The sequence below is a fragment of the Mobula hypostoma genome, chromosome 5, assembly GCF_963921235.1.
Source record: "Mobula hypostoma chromosome 5, sMobHyp1.1, whole genome shotgun sequence".
NCBI lineage: Eukaryota > Metazoa > Chordata > Chondrichthyes > Myliobatiformes > Myliobatidae > Mobula > Mobula hypostoma.
In genome coordinates, this window is record NC_086101.1 from 71488725 (window position 1) to 71507858 (window position 19134).

The 19134-nt window shown below is 41.9% G+C and overlaps 1 protein-coding gene across 2 annotated transcripts in view; it reads right to left on the minus strand.

Moving 5' to 3' along the window:
* The window catches only part of abcc4 (ATP binding cassette subfamily C member 4 (PEL blood group)), a 349901-nt gene that overhangs the window by 124312 nt on the left and 206455 nt on the right, over nt 1-19134 (minus strand). For both annotated transcript variants that reach the window (XM_063048526.1, XM_063048527.1), the window contains exons 18-19: nt 14529-14626; nt 6930-7076 (exon numbers count right to left, since the gene is read on the minus strand). In XM_063048526.1, the coding sequence (XP_062904596.1) occupies nt 6930-7076; nt 14529-14626 (245 nt within the window). The remainder of the gene's footprint in view (nt 1-6929; nt 7077-14528; nt 14627-19134) is intronic.

Below are 19134 nucleotides of genomic sequence, written 5' to 3' on the forward strand. Positions count from 1 at the left end.
GATTCCAGGATTGAATAGCTTGTCACATGAAGAGAATTTGATGGCTCTGGGCCTGTATTCACTCAAATTCAGAAGAATGAGGGGTGACTACATTTCTGCAGAACAAAATTAGTGTAGTTAAGCTCTCAACATCCGCAACTGATTTTGTAAACTACATCCCATATACAGAATGTGAGTGCTGTAGGTAAAGAATCTTGTATTTATTAGTCAACTCTAAACAGCTTTATTGTGCAACTACAGTCATCTGATGAGGGCTTTCTCACAGTATTGTTGGGTCAGGAGTTCCATGATTTAGATCTTGTGATGATGATTACATTCAGATCTCGTGATTTGGAAGGAAACCTGCAGGCAGTGGTGTTCCCAAGCTTATGCCTTTGTCATTCTTGGTAACACCATCTGAAAGCAGCTGGACTTGCCTAGATGAGTATTTGCACTGCATTTGGGAACAGTGCACACTGAAGTCATGGTGTTCAGGTGGGAAAAATGTGTAAATGCATAAACTGGTAAATGAGGAGCAATTTGATTGGTTGCTTCATGTGTCCAGCTTTTACACGTAGTTGGAGCTGCACTGATGCACTGTCTGATATGTACTCTTTGTGTACTTATCGAATGAGCAGAAGGTCAATGATATTGCTTATTTAGCTTTCAGAAGGCTCTTGACAAAACAGGAGAAACAGAAAGCACAAAACTAAGAATATGTAAATTTAACTTGCAATGCAAACTTGTTCACGAAATGGTTGAAAATTGTGGCAGAGAAAATAACTATGAGTATGATTATGTCAAAACTAGGGGAGCAATTCAGCTGCTTCCAGCAGAATTCAGTGTTTCAATTCTGTCCAGATTTAGAAGTACAGATCATGCAGAAATAATAGAGGAAAACATATTTCAGAATGTCTGATAGATATCAATATGACTCATTCTGGCGATTGTTCTACATAAATATATGCAAGTGGTAACATGAGCCCAGCAAGTATGACCACTTTTGTAGAAGTACCAATTGACTTTCCTAAAGCGTTCATTCATTATGTGCCGTGTTGTAAAGTATACAGTAGAGAAATAGAGCTCCAGAGTTATCCAGGACCCTTTAATCAAATTTGTCCACGTCAGGAAGTTGCCTACCTGAGCTAGTTCCATTTGTCTGTGTTTTTTTTGACCACAGCACGCTAAACATTTCCTATGCACGGTAGCTGTCCAAATGTTGAAAGTGTATCTCTGCCTCTACCACGCCCTCATGTGACACCCGTAAACTTACTAATCAGCTTTGTCATCCAAATCGTTAACATGAATGACAATCAACAGGGGACACAGCATCAGTTCCTGTGGTACACTACTGGGCACAGGCCTGTAATCTGAAAACAACCTTCCATTATCATTCTCTGGCTTTTTCCAACAAGCCAATTTTGAATGCAATTAGAAACGTAGAAAACCTACAGCACAATACAGGCCTTTTGGCCCACAAAGTTGTGCCGAACATGTCCTTACCTTAGAACTACCTAGGCTTATCATAGCCCTCTATTTTTCTGAGCTCCATGTACCCATCCAGGAACAAAATTGGCTAGGTCATTTTTGATTCCATGTGATTTAACCTTCTAGAACAATCAATATGAAGGATCTTTTAAGAAGCCTTGTTTAAATCCACGTAGACAATGCCTCCCTACCCTCATCAATCTTTTAAATTTGTGAGACAATTTTCCATGCACAAAGCCATGCTTACCATCCTTAATCGATCCTTGCCATTCCAAATGTAGATAGATTCTTTCTCTTAGTACCTCCTCCAGTAACTTACCCATGGCCGGGTCCCAACCTGGGCAACAGTAGTATCTGCACGGAAGAAAGGCCTGGCAATCTACTTCCACATCTTGCCATGAAAACCCTATGGACGATTACACTATCCAAACGGTCGCAATGAGCAATGACGACTTGACGGCACTCAACAAAAACAACAAACTTCAGATACCTTATCCATTGCTAACAAAGATTCAAACAGCTCTGCAAGGCCTAGTAACGTTTTCCCTTGCTTCCCATAATGTCTTACAGCACGATGTTATTCAGATAAAACTATCTCCGGGATGGAATACATCATTTAATTCATGTTCTCAGTGGACACAAATCACTCAAGTAAGTTCTCTTAGACTACTTAATCACCTAAGCACACCTGTAAGTATAAATTTTAAAGGTAAGTTGATGAAAGATCCCAATTTCAGTTATCTGCCTTAATTTTTCAAATATTTATTGAAGGAATGGGAAGGCAATAGGTAGACAGTTTCGAAACCTCTTGTTTAATATAGTGGTTTGCAGATTACAAACAGATAAGAGTAACTCATGAAGAGATAAAGCATGGAAATCAGTCTTTTGGCCCACCGACTCTGCACTGACCATTGGGCACTCATTTTTAAACTAATCCTACCCCAACACATTTTACCCACCACGTTTCCAGCAACTCTCTCTCAAAAATCTATTGCTCATCTAAACACTCAGGGCAGTTTACAGTAGACAGTTAATCTACCGGCCAACAATTTTTTAATGTAGACGGAATCTGGAGCACCCAGAGTTAAGCTCACCTGGTCACAAGGATAATGAGCAAACTCCACACTGACAGTACCAGAGGTGAGGATTGAATCCAGTCACTAAAGCACTGAGGCAGCAACTACACTACATGCATCACTGTGCCACCCTAGATGAACTCAAAATCATCTGATTTTATTTCTTGTTGCATTAAGTAACGACATGTTGGAACAAGGTTCACCTCTATTTTCTTTCGGAACACTCTGTCAAGATTTCAGGGAGTCATAGAGCACTACAACTCAGAAACAGACTCTTTGGCCCATCTAATCCATGTCAAACCATTATTCTGCTTACTCCCATCAACATGCACCTGGGCCACAGCCCTCCATACCCCTCCCACCCATGTAGTTATCCAAACTTCTCTTAACCGTGAAATCAAACCTGCATCCACCTCTTCCTCTGGCAGCTTGTTTCACATTCTCACCACTCTCTGAGTGAAGAAGTTTCTCCTAAACTTTTCGCCCTTCATTCTTAACAAATGACTTCTAGTTCTGGTCTCATCCAACCTCAGTGAAAAAAGTCTGCTTGCATTAACCTTATTTATACCCTTCATGATTTTGTATACCTTAATCAATTCTCCCCTCATTCTTCTACATTCCAAGGAATAACCCTAACCCATTCAACCTTTCCCTATAACTCATGTCCTCAAGTCTAGGAACATGCTTGTAAATTTTCACCATACACTCTCAATCTTATTGACATCTTTCCTGTACCTAGGTGACCAAAACTGCACACAATACTCCAAATTAGGCCTCACCAATGTCTTATACAACTTCAACACAACGTCTCAATACTTTGATTTATGAAGGCCAATGTGCTAAAAGCTCTCTCTACAACCCTATCTAACTGCGATGTCGCTTTCGAGGAATTATGGATCTGTACTGCAAAGTGCAACACCTCACACCTGTCTGTATTAAATTCTATCTGTCATTTATCAGATGGTCGAGATCCTACTGCAAGCTTTGATAGCCTTCCTCACTGTCCAGTATATCCTCAATCTTGGTGTATTCTACAAATTTGCTGATCCAAATTTGCTTCAGTGGAAGACTGTAAGCATTTTACCTTTCACTTATAGTCCTCTTTCTCTCACTAATTTTCTTCCTATCATCCATAAATCAGAACCAGATTCAGGATTACTATCACTGAGATATGTTGCATAACAAAGATTTGATAGTCTGGATACATTCTTCTACAATGTAGAAGGCTGACAAGTAACTTTATTCAGGTGTATAAAATTATGAGGGGTATAGATAGAATCTTTTTTTTCCCCTAGGGTTGAAGAATCCAAAGCTAAAGGGTATAGGTTTGAAGTGAGAGGGGAGAAATTTAAAGATCTGTGGGGAAAGAGGGTGGTGGTTTTATGGGAGATAGTATCAGAGGAAATGATTGAAGCAGATACAATTACAGCTTTTAAAGGCATTTGTACAGGTACTTGGATAGGAAAGGAGAATGCATGAGTGTGGTTGAAAGGCCCATTTCTGTGCCGTACAACTCCATTACTCTATGAACTGTTTGAAGTTAAATTTACTTGAATCTGCTGGCACCATCCTGTAACTAGGAAATACTAAAATTGTATAGCACAAGCCACCAAAATCTCTGTCCTTGTTTCTTCTTGCAGTCTACACTATATTTCTTCCAAATTTTGTGAATTATCCATTTTCAAAGATGATAAACCCTTTAAATACTTCTCTCTCACTATGCTTATCCCATTCAATATTTACCTCCATATTTTAACATCAATATCAGCTCCTCTCTTGTGAAGTGGGTTGTAAACTTCACAAACTTGTAGTAGACACAAAATTGCTAATGTAGATAGTAAGTAGAGTTGTTTAAGGTTACAACATGGTGTACAACATCTGGAAAGTTGTGTAGTGTTATGGCAGATGGAATTTAAGCCTGACAAGGTGATGCACCTTTGGAAGGGTAAACAAGGGTAGAATATATATCATAAGTAATAGAGACCGAGGTTGTTGAACAGAGGGACCTCAGGGTACAAGCACCATTAATACCTGAAAGCAACAGTACCGAGAATGTATATAGGATGCCTGTTTTCATCAACCATGAACAACTAGGTAACACAAAAGGAAAGAAAAGAACACAGAATATGCAGGTGCAGTTGCAAAGAAAATGCAGTGCAAGTAGACAAATAAAATGCAAAGGCCATGATATGGTCGACTGAGAGGTCAAGAATTTACTGTATAAGAGGTCAGTTCAGGAGTCTTAGTACAGCAGGATAGCAGCTATTCTTAAGACTGCTGGTATGGGTTCTCAAGCTTTCGAATCCCCTGCCCAATGATAAGAGAGAATGACCAAGGTGTGAGGAGTCCTCAGATTGGTGTAGGCAGAGGTAAAAATTGTCTGCAAATACTCCCATCAGCTGGTCTGTGCAGGATACCAGGATACCGCTGGGAACTCCACGTAGCCCACTTGGTTTCATGTAGTTGTAACTCACATCAGCATTGTTGAGCCCAGCAGTTTTTAAGTGATTTTATCAATCAGAAGTTTACCTAGTCAAGCAATCATGGAGTCCATCTTAGCTTCTAAGATTGCACTGCTCCTCCCTGATGAACCTTTTCTGATCTGGTATTGTCATGTTATAAATTTCTATAGATGTGTGATGGGGAGCATTCTGGCTGGTTGTATCACAGCCTGATACAGAGCCGCCAATGAAGAGAACCACAGAAGTGTTGTAGAGTCAGCCAGCCCTAGCATGGGCACAACCTTCCCCACCACTGAGGATGCCTTCGAGAAGCAGTGCCCCAAGAAGGCAGCAAGCATCACCATCGAGGACGTGCCCTCTTCTCATTACTACCATAGGGAATCAGAATTATTATCCCTGAAAAATATCATGATACTTATTGTTTTTGTACCTGCAGTAGAGTGCACGAATAACAAATTACTACTTTGCAATAAAAACAAGTAAATAGTGTTTAGAGTAATTGTGAACTTCTCAGAAATTTGATGATAGAGATGAAGAAGCTGTTCCTAAAACACTGAGTGTGCATCTTCAGGCTCCTGCACTCTCAGAAATCTGACGGTGGAGGGGAAAAAGCTGTTCCCAGAACACTGTGTGGATCTTCAGCCTCCTGTAACTGCTGCCTAACGGCGGTAATGAGAAAAGAGTAGGTTCTGGCTGGTGAGGGTCAATAATGATGGATACCACCTTCTTGAGCCATTGCCTTTGGAAGATGTCTTTGATGGTGGGGTTTGTTGTGCCTGTGATGGAGCTGGTTGACCCTACAGCTCTCTGAAGCGTCCTATGATCCTGTGCATTGGTGTCTCCAAGCCAAATAGAACCATAGGACACTACAGTACAGAAAACAGGCCTTTCGGTCCTTCTAGTCTAAATGGTAATGCAACCAGTCAGAATGCTCTCCACAGTACTTAGTAGAGATTTGCTAGTCTTTGGTAACTTACCAAATCTCTTCAAGCTCCTACTCAGGTATAGCCACTGGCATGCCTTCATCATTATTGCATCAACATGGTGGACCCAGAATAGATCCTCTGAGATTTTGATGCTGAGGAATTTGAACCTGCTCAATCTTTCTACCGCTGACACACCCAATGAGGACTAGTGTGTGTTCCCCTGGCCTCCCCTTCCTGAAGTCACCATCAATACCTTGATTATGCTCATATTGAGTGCCTGAATGTCCAGGGGTCTAAAGACCCATACTCAACAATTCAGAAACATCTTCTTCCACTCTGCCATCAGATTTCTGAATGGTACATGAACACCACCTCCATTTTTTGCATTATATTGACTTCTGTAATTTTTAGAAATTTTATGTCTGCGCTGAACTGCTGCCACAAACCAACAAATTTCATGTCATACAAGTCAGTGATAATAAACCTGAGAAGCAAAAGATTTAGGAGTTTAAAAGATAAAATAGCTAAGTTTCATTCTAAATAAATTCAGCTTCACACACCTAATATCAGCAGATAAGAATTCTTGCTATAATAAGTTAACATGGCTTTATGCATCCACATTAATCAACACTTCAAAGACGATAAAATCAGGTTTTAAGAAAGCAAAAATTTGAGCTTTACTTTCTCCTCTGAATGCTACAGAAGACCTTAATTCTTCAAAAGGACTGTCCACCATAAGTTTTTTTAACACTTAAGTCACTAATAATTACCGTTGATCAGGCTAAGCCTTATCTAAAGCTTATGTAACTGGCATGCATAGCACTCTATTCAATCATACAAACAATAGTAATATTTTGCAACACCTACTAAACATAGAGAACATCATCCCCTTGTGGCTGCTGAACATAATGACAAACAAAATCACAGTTTTTTCTGCCATACTGGTCTAAAAATTTTGGAAACAGTATGTTGAAAAGTAACATAAACTTAAACCTTACCTATCGGATTTTTGTCGAAGAATAAAACCGGAGCTCTTATAATGGACATAAACATTTTGTTGTGCAAATCCTGCGATGCCTTAACCAATACTTTGAAAATTAGCAAACTTCTGGCCACTCCAAAGAGTATCACAGCTATTGTTAAACCTGAGATGAGGAAGTAAAAAAAAATCTTCAGTTGAGCTCATTAATTGATTCTAAAGTAATAGTTTTACTTATTAGTATTTACAGTAAACAAGAAATTACATTACAAATCTGCAGTTTTCTGAAACATTATTTTTCAAAACTTGAACTTAGGTGCAGATTTTTGTAGGCTTCACAGGACTGCCTTCCTATGGGCCAGAACTCATTACTAGGAGTATCAATTCCAGCAGACTTTTATCTGTACAACAGTGTAAGTGTTTAGGACACCCGAATGAGGTCGGAAAAGCTGAACTTTAGCGAAGCTCACTGACACCATATGACGATGCATTCCCTCTCTGGACTTTTTGAGGAGTTTAATGGAAGACCTTAAACCACAGATGTTGAGAAACTGCCCATGGAACCTGTTTCTGATTCAGAAGGCATAATTTCATTGGCTGTACTGACTACTGATTACGAGAAAAATCGGCCTGAAAGGAACAAACTGCTGAGGAATTCAGTGCATTGAGCAGAATCCATGGCGGGGTGTGGGAGGAGGGAGAGGTAGGGGGCGGTAAAAGGAACTGTCAATACTTCAGGCTGAGAACAAGCATCAGGACTTATGGGAAGACAGCCTGTGTAAGGAGGAGAGGAAGAGGGATGAGATAGGGATTAGTAGATGATAGGTGGATTGAAGAGGGGTGAGGTTAATGGACAGGTGGGGAATGAAGGATGTGGAGTTGGCAACAGAGGTGGGTGGGTGCTAGGTAGAAGCAGTGAAGAAGGTGAGGGAGGGTGAAGGTGGAGAAAGAATAGAAGTTGGTGAGAGGATACACAAAGGCTACAAGTAGTAGAATCTAAGGTATGGAACGTAATAATGGCAGACCTTAGAGGGAGAGAAAAAGAGCAGATAGAGCCACCTGGGAGGGGGATCCAGTGAATGAAATGTGTAAGCAGTTGATGGATAAAACCAGGAAAGGGCTAGGGACAAAAGCAGGTGATAGGGGTGTGGGGGAGTGTGGGAAAGAAAACAAAAGTGGGAGAGAAGGCCGAGGGTGGGAGGAGGAGGAGAGGGAGGAAAGAGGGAGGGAGGGAAGGGGGAGAAGGGGTGGGGAAGAGGAGAGGGAAGAGGAGAGGGAAGAGGAGAGGGAAGAGGAGAGGGAAGAGGAGAGGGAAGAGGAAGACGCAACGAGAACACAGGAGCAGAAAGTAAAGGTTACATGAAATAGGAAAGTTCAGCGTTCATATCCAGGTGAACAGGTTTGTCAGGCATTGGAAAGATAAGTTGAAATCAAAATCAACTGAGAGTTCAGGATGACTCTGGGGACAAAGCACAGCTGCTCTGCAAACCAGTCACCTCGTCTGTGGCTGGTCTCGCTGATGAAGAGGAGACCACCAAATGAAGTAGGCAGGAAGTGCAGATGAATCATTGCTCTTCCTGGCAGGGCTGCTGAGATCCCTGGATGTGGTGACGGAGGAGATGCCAGAACAAGTGATGCATTTCCTGGAGTTGCAGCGGGGTTAGGGAGGGGTGGATGAGTGGAGGAGGCCAAAGGTTTGTGAGTGAGGTGTGGTGGGGTGAGGGCTGCTTGCTCTCGCCCCACTGAACCTATTTATTCATATCTTGACTCCTATTTTACCTTGTCCAGCCACTTCCCACGTACATCTGGGATACCTTACCTGCCTCCACCACTCTGACAACTTCTGATTCCCTGCCTCCCACTACTTCGTCTTCACTATATATGCATCTTCATGCCGCATCAGGTAGGTCTTCAAGCCCTTCATTTCTTTCTGCAACAAAGATCCAACCAGACCTCTCTACCAACACCATCAACCACCTAAAAGAACTTGTTCTTACCCTGAAAAACTTCTCCTTTGATTCTTCTCACTCCCTATAAATTAAAAAGTATAGCCATGGGCACACAAATAGACCCCAGCTATGCCTAATTTTCACTTGGGCATATGGAGATTCTTATTCCGAAACTCCTCTCGTATGACCTCCTAATTCTCGCTCCATTTCAATGCTGATTCTATAGCCCTGCTACCTGCACCTGTGCAAAACTCACTTTTGCTACTAACTTCTACTCCTGTTCCAATTTGCTTGGACCATTTATGGCATTTTTCATCCTTTTCTGGATTTCTCTGTCTCCATCTCAGGGGACAAACTTATCAAATAATAATTAGTACAAACTCCCTGACTCCAACAGTTTCCTTGAAAACACCTCTTCCCACCCTTTCTCTTGTAAGGGTGCCATCACATTCTCCCAGGTTTTCTACTTCTGCTGTATCTCCTCTTCAGATGAGGCCATGCTTTCCATGACATCTGAAATGTCCACCTTCCTCAGAAAACTAAAGTCAAAGAGAAGACATATTACAGAGCAAGACTTAGTGAGAAGTTAGAGAATAAGGAAACTTTTAACAACCAACAGGAGACAACTAAAAAGTCACAAAGAAGGAAAAGATGAAATACAAAGGTAAGCTATCCAATAATATTAAAGAGAATATCAAAAGCTTCTTCTGATACATAATGCGTAAAAGAGAGGCGAGAGTGGATATCAGACTGCAGAAAAATGATACTGAAGAAGTAGTAATAGCAGGGGAGGCAAGGAAATGGCAGAGGAACTGAATAAGTATTTTGCATCAGTCTTCACTGTGGTACACACCAGCAGTATGCTGGAAGTTCAAGGGCAGAAGTGTGGGAAGTTACCAATACTAGGGAGAAGGTTCTTGGGACACTGAAATGTCTTAAGGTAGACAAATCACCTGGGCTAGATGGTTCTGAAAGAATTGCCTAAAGAGATTGTGGAGGCATTTGTAATGATATTTCAAGAATCAATTAATCCTGGTATGATTCTGGAGGAAACATTCAAGGGAGAGATGCAGGAGGAAATTACAGGCCAGTTAGTCTGAGCTCAGTAGTTGGGAAGATGAGAGAGTTGGTTGTTAAGGATGTGGTTTCACCACACATGGAAGCACATGATAAAATAAGTCTTAACCAGCATGGTTTCCTCAAGGGAAAATCTTGCCTGATAAGTCTGCTGAAATAACAAGTAGGATAGACAATGGGGAAATTGGTTGGTGGTGTGCACTTGTATTTTCTGAAGGCCTCTGACAAGGTACCACTTTAAACAAGTTAAGGGTCCATGGTATTACAGGGAAGATACCAGCATGAATAAAGCATTGGCTGATTTGCAGGAGGCAGAGAGTGGAAGTAAAGGGAGCCCTCTCTGGTTGGCTGCTGGTGACTAGTGGTGTTCCACCGGAGTCTGTATTGGGTCCGCTTCTTATTATGTTATATATCAATGACTTGGATGATGGAATTGATGGCTTTGTGACCAAGTTTGCTGATGATACCAAGATAAGTGGAGAAGCATGCCGTTTTAAAACCATAGGATCATGACATATAGGAGCAGAATTAGGCCATTTTGCCACTGAGTCTGCTCTGCCATTTCATCACGGCTGATCCAATTTTCCTCTCAGCCCCAATCTCCTACCTTCTCCGCATATCCTTTCATGTCCTGATCAATCAAGAATCTATCAACTTCTGCCTGAAATATACATAAATTCTTGGCCTCCACTGCTGCCTGTAGCAAAAGTTCCACAGATTCACCACTCTCTGGTTAAAGAAATTCCTCCTCATCTCCATTCTAACAGAACACCGCTCTATTCCGAGGGTGTGTCCTCTGGTCTTAGACTCTCCCACCATAGAAAACATCCTCTCTACATCTACACTATCATGGCCTTTCACCATTTGATAGGTTTCTATGAGGTTACCCCTCATTCCTCTGAATGCCAGTGAATACAATCCCAGAGCCATCAAACACTCCTCTTATAACAAGCCGTTTAATTCTGGAATCATTTTCATGCACCTCCTTTGAACTGCATCCAGTTTCAGCACATCCTTTCTAAAATAAGGGGTCTGAAACAGCTCATAATATTCCAAGTAAGGCCTGACTTTGCAAAGTCTCAACATTATATCCTTGCATTTATATTCTAGTCCTCTTGAAATGAAAGCTGACATTGCATTTGCAATCCTCACCAGACTCAGCCTGTAAATTAGCCTTTAGTGAATCCTGCACAAGAACTCGTCCCTTTGAACTTCAGTTTTTAGCATTTTCTGTTCATTTAGAAAACAGTCAGCCCTTTCATTTCTTCTACCAAAATGCATGACCGTACACTTATCGACACTGTATTCCACCTGCCATTTCTTTGTCCATTCACCTAATCTGTCCGTCCTTCTGTAGTCTTGCTACTTACTCAAAACTACCTGCCCCTCCACCTATCTTCATATCTACTGCAAACTTTGCAACAAAGCATCAATCCCATCATCCAAATCATTGACATATAACTTAAAAAGAATCAGTCCCAACACAGACCCTATTGAAACACTACTAGTCACCGGCAGCCAGTCAGAAAAGGCTCCCTTTATTCCCACTCTTTGCCTCCTGCCAATTAGCCACTGCTTTATCCATGCTAGAATCTTTCCTGTAATACCATGGGCTCCTTGCTTGTTAAGCAGCCTCATGTATGGCACCTTGTCAAAGGCCGCCTGAACATCCAAATACACAACATCAACCAATTCTCCTTTGTCTATCCTGCTTGTTATTTCTTCAAAGAATTCCAAACAGATTTGTCAGGCAAGATTTTCCCTTGAGGAAACCATGCTGACTATGGCCTATTTTATCATGTGCCTCCAAGTACCCATATCCTTAATAATTAACTCCAACATTTTCCCAACCACTGAGGTCAGACTAACTAGCCTATAGTTTCCTGTCTTCTGCCTCTCTTCCTTCTTGAAGAGTGGAGTGACATTTGCTATTTTCCAGTCTTCCAGAACCATTCCAGAATCTTGTGGTTCTTGAAAGATCATTACTAATACCTCGACAATCTCTTTAGCCATCTTTTTCAAAACTCTGAGGTGTACACCACCTGGTCCAAGTGACTTAACTACCTTCAGACCTTTCAGTTTCCCAAGAACATTCTCTCTAGTTATAGTAACTTCACACACCACCTGACCCACATGAAACTTCCACCATACAGCTAGCGTCTTCCACAGTGAAGACTGATGCAAAATACTTATTCATTATGTCCGCCATTTCCTTGTCCTCCATTACTACCTCTCCAGCATTATTTTCCAGCAGTCCGATATCCACTCTCGCCTCTCTTTCACACTTTATATATCTGAAGAAACTTTTGGTATCCTCTTTAATATTATTAGTTAGTTTACTTTCATATTTAATCATTACCTTTTTGATGACATTTTCAGCTTTGATTGGCTTTTAAAAGCATCCCAATCCCCTAACTTCTCACTAATCTTTGCTCCATTATATGCCCTCTCATTCACTATTACATCAGCTTTCATATTTCTTGTTAGCCATGGTTGTGTCATCTTTCCTTTAGAATACTTCTTCCACTTAGGGATGTATATATCTTCTGCCTTCCAACACACTTCCAGAAATTCCAGCCATTGCTGCTCTGCCGTCATCTGTGCCAGTGTTCTTTTCCCATCAATTCTGTCCAACTCCTTCCTCATGCCTCTGTAATTCCCATTACTCCAGTCTAATACTGATAGATCTGATTTTAGCTTCTCCTTCTCAAATTTCAGGGTGAATTCAATCATGTTATGATCACTTGCTCCTAAGGGTCCATATGCCTTAAGGTCTCTAGTCAATTCTGGTTCATTGCACAACACTCATTCCAGTATAGGTGATCCTCTAGTGTGCTCAACCATATAAAAACCCTTTTCTCGTAAGCACTCTAGAAATACTCCCCCTTTCGGAATCAAGCACCAACCTGAATTTTCCAGTCTACCTGCATATTGAAGCCCCCCACCCCCCACCCTGTTGTAATTTGTAAGCCTCACTGGAATTCAGAAGAATGAGGGGTGACCTCATTGAAACCCATTTATAGAGGGGGTGTGGATAGGATGTTTCCAATGGTGGTGGGGTCTAAGACCAGAGGACACAGCCTCAGAATAGAGGGGCATCCTTTTAGAATGGAGAGGAGGAGAGACTTCTTTAGGCAGAGAGTAATAAATCTGGGGAATTCGTTGCCTCAGGCAGCTATGGAGGTCATGTTCTTGGGTATATTTAAGGAAGAGTTTGATAGATTCTTGGTTAGTCAGGACAAGGCAGGAGATTGGAGACTGAGAGGGATAACAGACTGGCCATGATGAAATTGCAGAGCAGACTCAATGGGCCAAATGGCCTAATTCTGCTGCTATTTCTTATGGAACTATGGCTTCCCTTTCACTGTGGTTGATGGAGCCCTCTCTTGAATTTCCTCCATTTCCTAGGTTTCTGCTCTCTCTTCCTCAACAGAACAGACAGAGTTCTCCTCATCCTCACACTTCACTCTGTTAGGCTCCATATCCCGCACACCATCCTGTCATTTCTGCCAGCTGCAACAAGGTCCTGACTTTAGCCACATCTTTCTCTTCCCAGCCCTTTCCAACTTATACAAGGACCATTCTATTTATGACTACTTAGACCACTCATCTGCCACACCCCACCCCACACACCACCTGACACTTACTCCTACAACAGCAGGAAGTGCAATATATGTTCCTATCCCTCCTCCCTCACCACTATTCAGAGACCTAAGCAGCCCTTCTAAGTGAGGCAACGATTCACAGACATCTCCTTCAACCTTATCTACCGCTTATGGTGCTTCTAATCTTCTAATATTTTCTTCCCTGCAGGACCAAGCACAGGACATCAAAGGCAGGAGAATGGGGTTGAGAGGGATAATAAATCGGCAATGATGGAATGGCAGAGCAGACTCGATGGACCAAATGGCCTAATTCTGTTCCTATGTCTTATGCAACCAGCTTGAAGAGCACCTGTTGTCTGTCCACAATAGCCATCCGAGCACGCAGATGCATGCCATTTTAACTCCCCTTCCCATCCCCACATGGAACTGTTCATCCTCAGCCGCCTCCACTGCCAGGGTGCGACCCAATACAAACGAATGCAATCTTCATATCTTGGCTGGGTAGTCTATTAGCCAATGATATGAACATTGATGTTTTCATTTTCAGACAACCCTTATCTCCTTTGCAGTGCCCACGCTCTCCTTCTGATCTATTTCTGGTTCTTCCTCGTTTCCTTTCGCACACCTCTTGCTCCAGCTCCGCCCCCGTGTCACCCATTTTCATGCGAAATACAGTAGCATCTGCATTTTCTCTCCAAGTACTGAAGTTCTATCATCTTACCTGGGTTACTGCAGTCACATCTTTCATACACTTTTTTTTCTTAATATTTTGTTTTATAACTGAGATTTTACAAAACATGGACTTATTCCTGAAAGTTCTTCGAGAGGAGGGAAGAGGAACAGTTGGTGCTGGATAAGAGAACTTAGACTTCCATTATGTTCCTTTGCTGAAACGAAGGAACGGAAGTAAGGCAACAGGTCATCTGTTTGACCTCCAGTTTAAAAAAAGTACTAAGAGCATACCCACTCACTAGCTTCTCTATTTACCTGCATATGTTCCTAAGTAGAAGTCAATATCCAGTACTTGGGTTGTGTTATTTGGACTAGCTCCCTCAGTAATATTCAGATTTTCTTGGTTCGTAGCCCTATAAAACACAATAGTAACACATTGTTGTATTTTAGTAGCAAAACTAAACTTGGTTCAAAAGTAACTTTTTTTGTGTGTGCCTTCTACGCTATCCTATCTTGTTGTGAACTCACTACGCTGTTAAGTACACTGCTTCAATATTCAAATTTTTAGTCTAGGATCTTGTAAGCTACAAATGCATAAAATCTATATGCAAATATTTTGTGAGTTATCATATTTGTGGGAAATACTCAAGAATGAATATACATTTGTCAAGAATCCAAAGGTGCATGTTAAGGGTTGCAGAACTTAAAAAACTTGAAAATTACTGGGGAGACAGAATATTAATATAAATCATAATACATCTGTGAAAAAAATTAATTTGATTTGTTCTTTTCACCAGTACAAACAACAATTTTTTAAAAGAATTCGTTGATAGTAATGTTTTAATTAGCCACTTTCTACGTGATTATATTTTTACAAATCTACAATGGGGATTGGAATACAAGGGAATAACTATGAGGCAGCTCAATGAACGTGATACACTGAAGTGCTGCATTTCCAGATAAACCTAGGTGGAAATATTCATTTGATCAGAGAGGCTACATGGATAAGTAATAGTGGGAATGTTTACAGTAACTAGCCTGTTCAGCTTTCAGAATAAGGTGACCAAAATCATGCACAGAGGTACAGAAGGTCCATGTTACTTACATCAAGGTCCATGTTAATAAATTGGCCATCCAGTGACCATTTTACTAGGTACACCTGTACATTAATGCAAAGTCATAAAAGCATGCAGTCATGGTCAAGAGGTTCAGTTGATGTCCAGACCAAAATTTAGAGTGGGGAAGAAATGTAACCTAAGTGACTTTGACCATGGAATGATTGCTGGTGCCTTTGGGGTGATTTGAGAATCACAGAAACTGCTGATCTCCTGGGATTTACAAGCACAACAGTCTCTGTAGTTTAAAGAAAATAGTGAGAAAAACAAACAAAAAGAACAGCTGTTGACTGGCAGGTCTGTGGGGTGAAAATGCCTTGTTAATGAGAGATTGACCTCTGACCTCTTACCTAACAGGAAGGCTACAATAACTGAAATACCCATGTGTTACAACAGTGGTGTGCAAAAGAGCATCTCTGAATGCACAACACACTGATCCTTGAAGTGGATGGGCTACAGCAGCAGAAGACCACAAGCATACTCAGTGGCCACTTCATCAGATACTGGAGGTACCTATTGAAGTGGCCACTGGGTGTATGTGGACTTTCAGAAGCAATTGAGGTCTTTACATGATTACATGGAATAAGCTGCCAAAGAAAGTGCTGGAGGCTGAGTTAAGTACAACATTCAAAAGGCATTTGGATAGGGAAGGAGTAGGGGGATATAGGCCTAATGCCAGCAAATGGAATTAGCATAAATAAGCAAAGGGGCTAGCATGGATGAGCTGGGTCAACGGCTCATCTCTGTGCTGTACATATCTATAACTCTATGTTTGGGATGTGCTATTGAAGCTGGCTATGCCAGCAACTGCAAAGCACGTTCTAGATGCTGCACACTGCAACTGTTGTGTGCCAGTGGTGTAGGGAATGAATATTTAGAGTAGCTGATGGGGGTACTAATTAAATGGTTGCTTGGTCATAGATGCAGTCCAGTTTTCTGAGATTTCTTCGTGCTGCATTCCACTAGGCAGGTGGAGATTATTCCATATTTCTGACTTGGGTTTATAGCACACGGTAGAACTGTCTTGGGATGTCAGTCAGTGGCGTATCTAAGGTATGGCAGGTATGGCACGTACCCTGGGTGCCACTTGAAGGGAGGCATCACTGAGCAGTTTCTATTAAAGTCAGACAAGCCATCCTCGGATAGTGAAAAAAGAATTTTCTTCAGATGTACAGTATGATCTGTCTTTGATTATCATGGGTGAGAAGCACTAGGATGGCCTTATTTCAGAGCATTGTGTAAGAATACCATGAAGAAGAAGAAGGCGGCAAGTGGAGCTGAAGGATGGAAGAGACGAAAGTTGGAGGCGGAGGAAGCCAAGAAGTCGAGCAAGTTCTTCATGCCCTTCTTCGAAAATCCCGGAACAAGTAGTTCCATGGAGTCGCCTGCACCTACTACAAGTTTGTTAGAATCCAAAGGTGGATCAAGTACAAATGCGTCACAAGCCGAGGAGGAAGTCAAGTCAGATAAATCCGAGTATGATGAGATTAAGAGTGAGGTTGCCACAGAGAACGTGGACATGACAGGAGGGGAAGACGATGGTGGTGGTGGTGGTGGTGATGTTGAGTTTATCGACGAGATTTTAGCTGACGAGATTGAACCTGATGACACTGAACCTAGTGAACTGGATGGTGTCAAAGGGCCTCGAATTGTCATACCAGAAGTGATTGAACAGCATGACATTGGACTTCTGAAGTTCGACAAGGATACTGGAAAAGCAATTCTGCCTGACGTGTTGAGAACAGAAATAATAAAGCTGGGTTCGCAGTATTTCCAGAAGAGTGAGGGGCCTTTCCTACCAACAAATAACCGCTGAATGATCAAGACTTGGTTCAAGAGGAAATTGGGAAATGTTCGTGGTGAGGAAGTGACTCGCTCATGGCTGGTCTATTTCCCTTCTAAAAAGTCTGCATTTTGTATCTGTTGTCTTCTCTATTCCTGGTCAGACCATCGATCCTCATTGGAGCAGGAAAGTGGATTCAACCAGTGGAAAGCACCTGAAAGGATTAGTGTTCATGAAAATGCCAAGAATCATTGGGAATGCTTCACGCAGTTGAAAGAAATGGAAAGAAATTTAGCTGGAAACAGAGGAGTTATTGACGCGGTATTTCAGTCACAGATTGAGAAGGAAAAGCAGAAGTGGCGTGATATCTTGACAAGAATCCTTCACTGCATAACATTCCTTGCAACTCAGAACCTGGCTTTGCGAGGACACAGGCAGTCACTTCAGCTAAACGATGACTCCAATGTGGGAAACTTCCTTGGCTTACTGAAACTACTGACCATCTTTGATTCTGTCATAAAAGAACACCTCACTCATTTGGAAAGTCATCCTAGATCCACGTCGTATCTTTCACCGGGTGTCCAGAACGAATTCATCCACATGATGGCATCCACTGTTCTTCAGAGTTTACTGAGAAACATTCGTAAAGCCAAGTACTATGGTCTCATGTTCGACTCAACACCTGATCAGGCACACCGTGAGCAGATGTCAGAAGTAGTGAGGTATGTGGAAGTTGATTTTGAGAGGAAAACAGTCCGTGTTAGAGAGTTCTTCCTTGGTTTTATCCAGATAAGCCAGAAAGATGCTGAGAGCTTGGTTGAAGACATCTTGAAACAGCTGGAGAAGGAAGAAATGGAGCTACAAGACTATCCGTCACAGTGCTATGACAACGCTGCTGTGATGGCTGGACACAGAAGTGGTGTTCATCAAAGATAAAATGAGAAAAACAACCTGGCAGTGTTTGTGAATTGCAAAAATCACTCACTCAACTTGGTGGGTTATATGCAGCCAAGCAGGATACAATGATGGTCACGTTTTTTGGAACCATCGAAGCTCTCTACGCGTTTTTCTCTCGTTCAGCACAGTGTGGTTGTTAAGTCGGAATTCGAAACCAGGTGGAGTGCAAGGACAGAAGCAGTGAAGCCTGTCAACAAGTACCTTGAGGAGATACTTCAAGTTCTCCAGGACAGGATAAAACAATGAAAATGAGACCAGTGAAACAAGAAGTAACGCAAGGCAGTTGTACAACCGCATGTTGAGTTATGATTTTCTGATTTTGCTAGGATTTTGGAACAAAGTACTCATTTGCATTGACTGTATTCAAAACAGGCTGCAGGATCCTAGCATGAACTTCCATGATGTTGCCCTGGATTTGAAAGCCCTCCGAGATCATTTTTATGATGAAAGAGAAGTGTTGGTCAGTGAGTCACTCGAAGGAGGAGTCGGTCTCTGTCAAGAATGGAATATTGAAGTTGAAAGACATCAGAGACGAAAGAAATGAATGGCTGTTGAGAACTTGAGAGACGCTGGGTTAACAGCTAAGGAGGAAATGGAAAGAGTCATGAACGGAACACTTGACCGTCTTCACACAGAAATGGACGAAAGGTCCTGACGAAGGGTCTCGGCCTGAAATGTCGACTGCACCTCTTCCTAGAGATGCTGCCTGGCCTGCTACGTTCACCAGCAACTTTTATGTGTGTTGCTTGAAAGGTTCGCTCGTTTGCATGACACTGATGCCAAGTTTGGGTTCCTTCTCGATGTCGAGGGACTGTGTTAAGACGCCGAGAGTAACGACCTAAAGAAGAAGTGCGAAATTTTGGGTGAACTGTACAGCTCTGATGTTGATGGACAGCAGCTATCTAGAGAAATTTTGGATTGCAGAGTGTTGCTATCAAGGCAGGTCAACATGAAAATCTCAAGACCTGAAGAGCTTCTTGAATTTATTGTTCAGTACGGAGATGAGCGCATCTTCCCCAATCTTCACATCACTATTCAGATAATGCTAACCATCACAACTTCCATC